Source organism: Equus asinus, chromosome 14 (assembly GCF_041296235.1).
Source record: "Equus asinus isolate D_3611 breed Donkey chromosome 14, EquAss-T2T_v2, whole genome shotgun sequence".
Taxonomy (NCBI): Eukaryota; Metazoa; Chordata; class Mammalia; order Perissodactyla; family Equidae; genus Equus; species Equus asinus.
The window spans coordinates 445407-457630 of record NC_091803.1 but is presented as its reverse complement, the minus strand read 5'-3'; the positions used below and the strand labels follow the sequence as shown (position 1 = coordinate 457630).

Below are 12224 nucleotides of genomic sequence, written 5' to 3'. Positions count from 1 at the left end.
AACTGAAATATACAACTATGTACTGGGGGGATTTGAGGAGAAAAAGCAGAAAAAAAAAAAGATTGGCAACAGTTGTCAGCTCAGGTGCCAATCTTTAAAAAATAAAACAAAACAAAAAAAGGATGAAAAAAGATATATCACGTAAACATTAATGTTTAAAAAAACAGAGTGACTATATTAATATCAGCCAAAGTAGACTTCAGAACGTGGGACATTTCTCTGGGGCAAGAGGGACATTACACAACGATAAAAAGATCAATTGACCAGGAAGATGAAGTGATCTCAGATGTGTATGCACCAGCCAACAGACCTTCAAAATACGTAAGGCAAAAACTGGTAGAGCTGAAAGGAGAAAGAGCAGCACATAAAGGGGAGGACTTCAGTGCCCAGTCTCAGCAGTTGGTAGAAATATAGACGATCAGACACGATGCAGAACACTGCCGTCCACCGGCAGGGTGAATAGACCTTTATGGAACACTGCCCCCAACAGCAGCAGAATGTACGTTCTTTTCGAGTGCCCATTGAACATATTCCAAGATAGCCCATATTCTCAGCCATAAAGCAAACCTCAACGAATACAAAAGAATTGAAATCATATCGAGCATGTTCTCTGCCAAAAACGGGATCAGACTAAAAATCAGTAACAGACAACAGGAGGATCTTTAAACAGGGGAAATTAACACAGTTCTACCCAGAAATAAAAGGGAATCAACTACTGATATATGCACCCACTTGGATGAATCTCTAGGGGATTGTGCTGAGCAAAAAAAGAGAATCATAAAAGGATACCTATAGCGTGATTCCATTTACATAACATCTGTGAAAGGATGTAATTACAGAGATGGAGAAGAGGTTAGTGGTCGTCAGGGGTTTGGGGTGACGCTGGGTGTGACTATCGAGGAGGCAAATGAGGGAGCCTTGTATACTGATGGTACTTAATATCTTGGTTGTGGTGGTGGCCACGTCAGTATTTAGACAGGATCTGACCTGCCCGCTTTCCCCAAACACTGCCAGACTGAATAGAAATAAACTGTTACAGAATCCGGGGCAGGAGAAGGGAAGGACGAACTCATTAAAATAAGTGAAATGCCTATAAAAGAGAGAAAGGTCTTTATCTGAGCACAGTGTGAAACAGGAACAAGAAGCTATATAAAAGGAACAGTAAGAGATGTGGGTGATAGGAGCAGAAATGCTCATATCTGGTTCACAGATGTCCCAGAAAAAGGAATGATGCAGACGGAGAGTAGGAGCTGTTTGGGAGGATGATGGGGACGAGTTTTCCAGAGTTAGAGAAAAACGAGAGACCTTAGATTGAAGGATTCATGGAGTGCCAAAGAGCCACACCAGCAGCTGGTGAAATTTAAGGCTATCAAAAACCAGCAGAAAAGTCCAGAAGACTGTCTGACAAGAACAGTTAGCCTTCAAAGGGACAAGAGTCAAATTGATATCAGATGTTTTTCTTTAATTCCACTAACAGCTTTATCGTGGCTTCTAGTTGCCTATATTGGGTAAAGAGTGTTGCTTTTTTTTTTCCCAATAGCAAATTATCCAGACAAATCCAAACACGGTAAAAGAAAGAGAATAATAGAGGTTAGAACAGAAATTAATGAAATAGAAAAACAAACGTACAATAGAGACTGTCAGTAAAGCCAAGAGTTTGTTCTTTTAAAAGGCTCATAAAATTCATAAGCCTCTGTCAAGACGGACAAGGGAAAAAACTGAGAAAACACAAAATACCAACATAAAGGGTATAAGAGGGCCTGTCACTTCAGGTTCTAAACATTAAAGAGATACTAAAGAATAACAAAACCCACTTTATGTCAGAAACGTACATGAAATAGAGAAGTCTTGGGAAAACATAATTTACTAAAACTTCTGCAAGAAAAAAATAGAGGGGCCGGCCCCGTGGCTGAGCAGTTAAGTTCTTACACTCCGCTTTGGCAACCCAGGATTTCACTGGTTCGGATCCTGGGTGTAGATGTGGCACCGCTCATCAAGCCATGTCGAGGTGGCGTCCCACACAGAAGAACTAGAATGACCTAGAACTCTGTGCCGAGGCTTTGGGGAGAAAAAAAAAAATAGAGCAAGATTGGCAACAGATGTTAGCTCAGGGCCCATCTTCCTCACCAAAAAGGATAGCTTTAAGAAAAAAAGAAGAGGAAATAGAAAACCAGAGGAGACTAATCCTTATTGAAGAAATTAAATTTATAATTGAAAAGCTTCCCACAATAAAGGCTATAAGCACAGATGGCTTTACTAGCAAACACTTCAAAACATTTAATAAGGAAATAAGTCTAGTCTTAAATAACCTCTTTCCAAAAACAGGAAGAGGGAGCATCTCCTGACTCATTTCTTGAGGCCGGCGTCATAACCTTGGTCACCTTTTGGGATCAAGAAATGTACAGCAATTTCTTTCACTGAACACAGATGCAGAAATCCTAAACAAAATATTAACAAATTAAATCTGGAAATAAGGGATTTCAAAAAGGATATTACATTGTGACCAGACTGAGTTCATTCCAGGAATGCAAGTTAGCTTAACATAAAAAAATTAATGTAATTTACCACATTAAAAAAAAAAAAAACGGAGAAAAGTCATGTGACCATCTCAGTAGATGCAGAAAAAGCATTTGATGAAATCTGACATCCATTTGTGATTTAAAAAAAAACTTTGGCAAATTAGGACTAGAAAATAATTTCTATAAGCCATATCTATAAATACCCTACAGAGTATATATTAAATGTAGTTATTTTCCAAAGATGGTCACCAGCATTTCTCATCCCTTCGCAGACGTCCAGGGTCTTTCCCCTGATGTTGAATCTGAACTGGCCTTGTAACTTGCTTTGGTCAATGGAATGTGGCAGAAACAACACTGAGCTGCGCCCGTGCCTGGCACTGGCCAGATTCATAATATTTTAATTCTTTTACCCTCATAATGTATTTTCGTGTATGGCATCGCTCGATATTGCTTGTTTCCCCCATCATTGTCCCCTTGGGCTGCTGTACCAGAGACCACAGGCTGGGGGCCTTGTAAACGACAGACGCTTATTTCTCCCAATCTGGAGGCTGGAAGTCTCAGATGAAGGTGCCCGCAGGTCGGGTTCTGGTGAGGGCCGGCTTCCTGGTTCACAGATGCCGTCTTCTCGCTGCATCCTCACGTGGCCGAGGGCGGGGAGCTCTGCGGGGCCTCCTCGATCAGGGCACCCCTCCCACCCTGAGGCCCCACCCCACGGCCTGCATCACCCCGGAGCCCGCCTCCAAACACCATCCCCCGGGGTCAGGGTTTAACTGTGAATTTTAGGGACACGAACGTCCCGTCTGTGGCTCTCCTCCTGCTGTTCTCTCATCTTGCACCAGCCCAGACGTAAGCCGAGCCTCGTCTCCTCGATTCCCCTGTGGACTGGTTATCAGTTGCTGTGTAGTGAGGTAGCACAGGCTAGTGACTAAAACCACACACCCATTATCTCTCAGGTCGTGGGTCAGGAGTCCGGGCACGGCTCCCTTGGGTCCCCTGACTCCGGGGCTGGGTTCTGGTCTGAGGCTCGGCCGGCAGCATCTGCTTCCAGGCGCCCCTGGGTGGTGGCGGCACTCGAGGCCTCGGCTTCTTGCTGGCCGCCGCCTGGGGGGGCCATCCTCAGCTCATCGAGTCTGCCTGCACCCCCAAAACCACACCGGGGAGTAACGCGCACATCAGACATCACTGACATTTTGGGGTGAACTTTCGCATCGCAGACCCACGTGGGGGACGATTCGGGAGCTGGATGGCAGAGAGCCCTGTTCTTCTGAAGTTCCCCTGCCGCCTCCTGTGTGGGGGCTTCTCGCCGACTGGAGGGTCCCCAGAAGCCCCCTGCAGCCACCCCGTCCTCCGGACGTCTTCCCGCTCTCCCCTCACCTCCTCTGTCTTCCTCTCTCCTCCCCCGTGGCCTCGTCCTTGCATTCCCCCAGGGCCCCTGCCGAGTCTGCTCCCGAGAGGAATTAGATGCCTCCCCGAGGAGACAACTCGCTGTGAGAACCGTCATCATTAGTGTTCACAGCCACGGGGCTCTCACGGCGCCTTCATGCTGCACTCCCAGCCTCTCGTCCCTCGGTCCCTCACCATAAGCTGGGGTTAGGGCAACACCCACCTTTATTAGGGATTTAAGGGTCTCTTGCAGGAAAAGTTCCCAGCCCGGTGGTCGTCCCGGAGTGAGTCCTCAGTCAGCATCAGCTGCCGTCACCACCAGTGGCATCCCCTCCAAGCTCCGCTGGGGGCCTCTTCACGTTGCCCAAGGCCCCTCGCCAGGCAGGGGAGAGCCGGGGTCCCACCAGGAGGTCTGCCTGCAGAGCCGTCTCAGACCACAGTGCTCCACAGCATCTCCAGGGCAGGGGTGGAACGAATCATCTTCCTTTCTGCCCCCCAGACGATATGTGTGTCGGTCTCCTCACCAGGCAGAATGAATGAGGGCGACAAACACTGCCGACACCTATTGGAGCTCTCAACTCAGTCGAGGAGATGGAAATTAGGCAGATGGACTCTCACATAGTCATTCAACAAGCACTCCTTTTTTTTTTTTTTAAGGAAGATTAGCCCTGAGCTAACTGCTGCCAATCCTCCTCTTTTGCTGGGGAAGACTGTCCCTGAGCTAACATCCATGCCCATCTTCCTCCACTTTATACGTGGGACGCCTGCCACAGCATGGCTTGCCAAGCGGTGCCGTGTCCGCACCCGGGATCCTAACCGTTGAACCCTGGGCTGCTGAAGCAGAGCGTGAGAGCTTAACCACTTGGCCACAGAGCTGGCCCCTGGAAGCTGAATCTTTGCAAGGCCTGGGCACCCAGGTTCTAGGGTGAAGGGAGGACCCCAGAGCTGGGGAGTGTGAACACCTCGCTTAGGAAAGTATTGGGGCTGAGTGAATAGGGTGGGGCCTTCCCCACTGGTGGAGGGGATGTTCTCAGACAAGCACAATTTACTGGGACTTCTGAATGGGTAACCTCATCACCAGGCACATGTTTTCAGCAGGAGGATGTGGCTGCTCAGACACCCCATAAAACCAGGATTTGTTTCCCACTGTCCAGTGGGGCGGTGACCCAGCTGTGTATGGCAACAATGTGGTCCATGTGGCTTCATGCCGCTGCCCCCTGAGGGATGTTCTTACCATGGTCCAATCAGCGTCCCTGACTGACCTGGTGTCACCACCACCACCCCGGCTGCTGGAGTGGGCTGGGGGAGGGAGTTCTTAGGGGAGCTGGCCTGCGGTCCCTGGAGGCGGGAGCCACTGAAATGGGTACCTGGCAGAACCTGAAGGTGAGAGGCTGGCTGCCCTGCCTCCTCGGAGGTGTGAGCACAGGGGCTTGGTACAAGGCACAGCCAAGACAGGCCAAGCGGCCGAGTATCTGGTGGGCTCGGTGCACCCAGCTGACTGACTGCCAGGCCCCTGAACCTGGAGGTCCTTGTCTTGCAAGGACACTGTCCAGGGGTCTCTCTGCCAGGGTGAAACATCCGGCAGAAAGAGGCATGTGTGGGGGACGCCTCCGGATCAGAAGATCTCCCTCAGGGGGGCCCCCTCCTTCCTGGGGAACAGAGTGTGGGGGGGGTCCCTGCAGGAGGTCTCTGGAGCACCCCAAGAGAGTCCCATGAGCAAAAGCCGGCCCTGGAGCATCTTCCCCCAAAGTCCGTCAGGGGAGACCTGGCCCTTTTTTGTCATCCTTTCTGCCAGGCCACCCTGGAGGAGCCAGAGGAGGAGGGGGAGGAAGGAGAGAGGAGGAGGAGGGGGAGGAGGGAGAGAAAGTTGGTCCACAGCATTCCCAGCAGGCCTGAGCTGAGAGACAGCCAGAGGTTTAAATTGTGGGATGAAGCTTAGATTCAGATGAGATGACGTGAATTCCCTAAAATGACTCTCTGCCAAGAGGTGCCACCAGGACAGATGTGAGTGTGCCCGAGGCCTCGACGAGGCCAGAGAGGCAGGTCCCCAGGAGGGCGAGGGCTGGGGGAGCAGAAAGGAGCTCCTAGTTTGTGCACCTGAGTGCGGCCTGTGCCTTTACCTTTGCGCTGGCAGGAGGAAGCTGGGCCAGCGCCAGGCCAGCTGGGGAACATGCCGGGCAAGGCCAGCCATCCTGTGGCGTGCCTCTGTGGACAGGGAGAGTGGACAGGTGAGCAGGCACAGGTGGGTGTGGACAGGTGAGTGCAGACAGGGAGAGTGGACAGGTGAGCATGGACAGGTGAGTGGAAGAGCTGAGCATGGACAGGTGAGTGTGGAAGAGGTGAGCATGGACAGGTGAGTGCAGACAGGTGAGCATGGACAGGTGAGTGCAGACGGAACAGGCACAGGTGTGTGTGGACAGGTGCGTGTCGACAGGGGAGAAGGGATAGGTGGGTGCAGGCAGGTGAGTGTGGACAGGGAGCAGATGCCCTCTCCTTCAAGGCCTGGGCTCCCTACCCCCTCCTGCTATTTCCACGGCTCTGGGGAAAGGGTGGGTCCCCCAACTTGCTGAGATGGGTTCCCCCACCCTGGCACACGACACGGGGTGACAGGAAGGTGAGGACAGCTCCTGTTCTGCAGGCCTGGGCTAGTGGGTCAGGAGGTGGCCTCTGTGACCTACTGGACATCCGAGGAGGGTGGAAGGAATTTAGCATGACCCTGTGGTTTCCCGCTGGGGCCTCTGCGTGAAAGTGGTGCCCTTAACCAAGAAAAGGACACGGCTTCTTCTCACTGGAAGCTGCCAGGGCCCAAGGCCACCCCACTGGCCCTGAGTTGGAGACAGACCCTGGAGAATGGGCGCGCTTTCCGGAACGTGCAGTGTAGACGCGCAGAGGAGACACCCAGGAGTGAGCAGTGAGGGGCCCTGGCTACCCCGTGGCGGGGGGACACAGGGTGGTATGGGACCCGACGACGACTAGCAGGGTCTCTGGTGGAGGGGGGTGAGGAGGTGGGAGCAGGGGCGGTGGTGGTGGTCCTGACCCCGCTGCGCGTGGATCTGTGTGTCCGTCCACCGCCAAGCCTGTCCAGGCTTGTAGTATGCATCCCCAATGCCCAGGGTGGGGATGGCGGGCTTGGGGTCGGGGCAGCGAAGAGGAGGCCAGCGAGAGAGGTGGAAGGGGAGAGTGGGAGCGGTAACAGGGGTAGGCTGGGTGGGGGGGGTCCCGGGGAAGATGGGGGGCAAGCCTGAATGTGGGAGAAAGACAGGGGTGGGGGGTGGGGTGGGAGTGAGGGTCGGGGGGCAGGCGGGGAGTGGGAGGTGGGGGAGGGTGGGGGCAGGGAGGGGGCGCCCGCCCAGAGGGGGAGGCCATGGGGGGAAGGGGGCAGGGGGTGTCGGGGCGGGGAGGGAGCGCGGGGCAGGGGGGAGGCGGGGGGGGGGATGATGGGCGGGGGAGGGGGAGCCCGTGCTGGGGTGGACCGGCGGCGCGGGGGCGGGCGGAGGGCGGCGCCGCTGCAGTGCGGGGACCCGCTCGCCCGCCCGCCGTCCCCGCGTCCCGCGTCCCCGCGCAGCCGCCTCCGGCCCCGGGCGCCGCGCATCCAGGTACGCGGGCTGGGGTGGGGTCTGCGCCGGAACCCCCGGCCCGGCGGGGGCTGGGCCTCGGGCGGCCATGGGAGTGTGGGCCTTGGGGACCCCCGCCCCCTTGGCTGGACCCGGGCCCGCGGCGCGCGTCGTGGGCGGGGAGGGTCCCCGCGTCCCCCGGGCGCAGAGGCCGGAGCGGGGTCGCAGGCCTGGAGAGGGGGGCGCAGAGGCCGGAGCAGGGTCGCGGGCCTGGCCTTCCCGGCGTCTGAGAGCCCCGGGGCCTGGGTCCCCGCGGCCGTGCGGCTGCTGGCGGTCATTGTGACTTAGCCGGACGCGCGGCGCCGAGAGCGCGGCGGCCCTGCCATTGTTCTCGGCGCTCCCTCCCACAAGACCGTCAGCCGGGTTTAATTGTTTTTCTGTTTCCTTCTTTTCCTGCGAAGCGGGGTGGTCCCGGGCTACCCCAGGCCCATGACAGTGCCCTTCCATCCCCTGGTCCCCTGAGATCTGGGGGTGGGGTGGGGGGGGCACCCCCTCCAGCTGGGGCCCCGGTGGGGGCTCTGCCCTCCGCACAATTGTCCTTAAAAAGGGGGGGAGAGATGGACAAGTGAGACCACGCAGCCGCCCAGGCGGACACGCAGCGCCCCCCTTCCCCGCTGTCAGATTTCTCAGCGATGAGGGGTTCTCTCACCGCATAGACAGGAGGATGTTTGATCCTCCTCCGTTCCTCAAGGATCTGTTGAGAGGTGAGGCCCTGGCGGTGGCTGCGTTAACAGCTCGGTAGCCCCTCAGAAGGAAAGACCTTTGACGAGTGCAAAATAACACACTTGGACCACGTCACGTGGGTCGTTGGATCTGGCCACAGCGTGGAGCTTCTGATGGTGTAGGATGCATAGTTACCAAACCCCGGAGCGCTGGCCGTGGTTCCCCTGCCCCTTCTAAGGCCCGCACGGCCGGTGTTTTCCTAACAGGCAGCCAGCAGCCGGCCACCATGGCCTCCCCTTCTGCTTACCCTGCGGAGGAGGATGAGAGTCTGAAAGGGTGCGAGCTGTATGTCCAGGAGCATGGCGTGCAGCAGGTCCTCAAGGACTGCATCGTGCACCTCTGCATCTCCAAGCCGGACCGGCCCATGCGGTTCCTGCGGGAGCACTTTGAGAAGCTGGAGAAGGTGAGGCTTCCGCGCCCTGGTCTCCTCCTTGGCAGGTGGACTGGGGCAGGGCACCCGGTCAAACCCTCCTTCCCCCTGGGGACCCTCAGGAGGGTGTGCGCTGACCACAGGAGCGAGCGTCGTCCTGGGGTTCTTCCCAGGAGGCGAGCTGACCTCGCCAGATTCCTTCCAGGGCTCTGTCTTCCCAGCCACAGATTCCCCCTTCATCTTCTTCCCGGTGCTTCTGGGCCGGGAGGCGTTTCAGATTTTCAGGGACAGCTGGCTGTGACCCATAGCTTATGGGGCTTGCTGACAGTTTTCAACTCAGGGGACAGAGGTGGGGACCGGGTCTTGTCATAGATGCCATGGGCACTTGGGATCAAAGAAGACGGCTCTGATGGCGGATGTGCTGTGGGGCGTTTGGGGTCGGGTTGCGTGTTAATCTGTGTCTCTGAGACTTGGCAGATGCTGGTCGAGGAAAGTGGACCTCAGACTTGGGCAATGGGGGGTCCACCTGCTCTCTTCTGAGGAGAGAGACCCCACACAGCTCCTTCCTCCCTGACGGGTGCCTCTCACCCACCGTCCTGGGCTCCTCGGTGGGACCACGGGGCTGGAAGTAGGAGTTTGGGACCCGAGCCCCCGTCCCCCCCTTTCTGCTCTCCTCACCTCCCCGCAGGCTCCTTCCTTCTTCACTCCGGCTCGCTACCCTCTGGGTGTCACCTGAGGTTCCTTCTCCTGGTCCTTTGATCACAGCTTCACTGTCACTGTCCCAGCCTCTCCTGGGGGCCCATGGGAGCCCAGCTCATGCTCTGGTCTGAGCCCCCATCCAGCAGCATTTTACTTTTGAATTGAGCCCTGTGGACACGTAGTCCTGACCCAAAGGAATGAGTTTATGTCTTCTCTTTAAAACAATCCATTAAAAAACATTGTAAAGTAATGCGTGGCCTTTAAAGAAAATCTGAAAAGTTCAGAAGTAGAAAGAAGACATGTCATCCGTATCTTCTTCACCTACTTTCCCCCCATGCATTGTATTTTTTGAAACATAACTGCAGTCGTGTTATAGATGCAATTTTATGTTCTGCATTTTTCATTTATTATGTATTTTTCAAGGATCTCAGTTTAAGTGATTGCATAACGTTGTGTTGAGAAGATATATTAAAGTTTTCTCAACCTTTCTCTCATGATTGGACACTTGGGTTGTTTCCAGTTTTTTAAAAAAATAATATTAAAAAGAATGGTACGCTAACATATTTGTACATAATTTATTTTCTGTATGTAGTATTGTTTATTTAGAATAGCTTTTCAGGAATGGAAATGCTGAAATTCCAAATGGAATGACTGGGTCAAAAGAGTCTTGTTGGTGTTTGTCTAAGAGCTTTGCAAAATGGCGGCATCGATTTAGTCTCACCAGTTGAGAATTTGATTGTTAGTGTAGCCACCCTGGCCAGCTTTGATATAAAAAGCTGTTTTAATTTAAAAAGCTGTTAGTCAATCAATAAGTGGAAATGGTCATTTGGCCTTAGTATCCGTTTTTCTTTGGTTGTATTTGAGGTCACGGTTTAGGAGAGAGAGGAGTTCCCGTGTGGGGCTTCTGGTCCCCGGTCACATGCACAAAGGACGAGGAGAGATGGGGAGGAGGACGCGCTCGTTTCCCGCCCATTTGAAGAGGAAGAATCTGGCAGGTGACAGTACGACCTTTCCCGTCTCAAACCATAACTTCATTTCAACTGGATCTACTTAGCTTAGTTTGTTCTCAGACGATCCCGGCCAGGTGACTAATCTCATGGGGTGCGATTCATCGGCAGGACTGGAGGCAGGGGGCCCACAGGAGGCCTGAGGCAGGGTCCAGGCCGGACCTGAGCCGAGGCGGCAGAGTGCCACCAGAGCAGATGCTCTGGGCTGAGGACATCTGCGACGGCCGGGGGCATTTTTGGCTGTTACACGTGGTGCCGTTGTCATCCAGGGCGGCAGAGGTGGAGACGTGGCCGGGCGGGGCCGTTTGCTTTGGTGGGGATGTTCCGGGTCTTGCTGGGGGATTGGATGTGGAGAGGAAAGAGGCAGGGAGCACGACTCCTGGGGTTTGGTCTGAGCCCCAGATTGAATGGGGGTGCCGCTCGCCACGGAGGGGGCAGTGCGGAGAGGCAGGGTGGAGTAAGAGCTCTGAAACTCTTAACTTCTAAAGAGTTTAGGCTGAGAGTCCTCTAATGAAGATTGCTGCTTTGGGCATGTTCGAGTCGTCAAGGAGGCTGTGAGTTTGGAGGGTGGGGGAGAGGCTGAGGTGAGGGTGGAGGTTTGGGAAGATTAATTGATCCTCCTTCCCTGGGAGTTGGTTTATCACCTGCCTTTGACAGATGAGGACTGAGGTCGGGAAGAGGTAGGGTGGCCTGTCCACAGTCAGGTGACGCGGAAGGCTGAGGCTCCAGTCTTGGTTATAAATTGAGCGTTTCCTACGATTTAACAATAAGGGAATTATGTGAGTCCCTCTTTTCTGCGTCACGGTCACCATGGCTACTGCGTTAGTTGCTAGGACTGCAAACGAAGGACCACAGTCGGGGCGGCATAAACAGCGGAAGTTTCCTCTCCCCCAGTTCTGGAGGCCGGAAGTCTGAGGTCCAGGTGCGGGCAGGGCTGGTTCCTTCTGGGGACTGAGGGAGAATCTGCTCCAGGCCTCTCCCGGCTTCTGGTGGTTTGCCCACGATCCTTGGCGTTCACGGCTTTTGAGGCATCGTGCCCGTCTCTGCCTTCATCTTCACATGGTCTTCTCCCTTTTCCTAAGAACTCAGTCCTGTTGGATTAGAGCCCACTCTCATGACCTCATTTTAACTGGATCACCTCTGCAAAGACCCTGTCTCCAAATAAGGTCACATTCTGAGGTCCTGGGCTTAGGACCCTGACATATCTATTTGGGGGGGGGGACATAACTCGACCCCAAACAGCTGCCTTCTCAGGTGTGGGCAGGGCGGTCTTACTTAGGCCTCCCACTGACAGCAAGCTATTGCTAAATGGAAAGAGCAGGGGTACAGTTCCATTTTTGTCTAAGGTCGTGCCAGCAAGAATGTACCTGTGGAGAGAATGTCTCTGCTGAGAGAAAAAATGTATCTGCAGAGACAATGTATCTATAGAGAGAATGTATCTGCAGAGACGCTGTATCTGCGGAGAGAAAGAATGTCTCTGCGGAGAGAATGTCTCTGTGGAGAGAAAGAATGTCTCTGCGGAGAGAAAATCTGAGGGGTGTACACCAAGTGCTGACAGGCGTGGTGTCCAGGGGTAGTTTTGTTTGTATTTTTTCTGTAACAGCAGATGCGTACAGGTTTTAGGGGTGACTGTGAATTCTCTGACATCACATGCCTGCTTTTATACGGAGGTGCTTTTCCTGGAGAGAACATCCTTCATTTGCAGTGGATTCTCAAAGGGCTCTGAGATCCCATAACAATAAACAGCAAAGTACCGGGAAGAGTTCTGATGTCCCCTGGGAGTCCCAATTTCCCACTCCATTTGCTTGACCAGTGAGCTGCTGTGCAGTGTTTGCAATATGGGACCAGAAACGCGCTCTCCCGCCCGTGGCCAGCCAGGGCGGAGTCTTGGGCGGAAGCCTGGCGAGGG

General features: G+C 54.2%; 1 protein-coding gene across 3 annotated transcripts in view; it reads left to right on the top strand.

The window, feature by feature from the left end:
* PRKAR1B (protein kinase cAMP-dependent type I regulatory subunit beta) overlaps positions 1 to 12224 on the top strand; it is a 115222-nt gene that overhangs the window by 4246 nt on the left and 98752 nt on the right. Inside the window, exons 1-2 of one of the 3 annotated variants that reach the window (XM_070484021.1) lie at positions 7366 to 7498; positions 8446 to 8642. In XM_070484021.1, coding sequence (XP_070340122.1) covers positions 8466 to 8642 — 177 coding nt within the window. In that variant the 5' untranslated portion in view covers positions 7366 to 7498; positions 8446 to 8465. Of the gene's footprint in view, positions 1 to 7365; positions 7499 to 7911; positions 8221 to 8445; positions 8643 to 12224 lie in introns of those variants that run through there. The other 2 variants (XM_070484020.1, XM_070484022.1) reach the window with 2 other exon arrangements.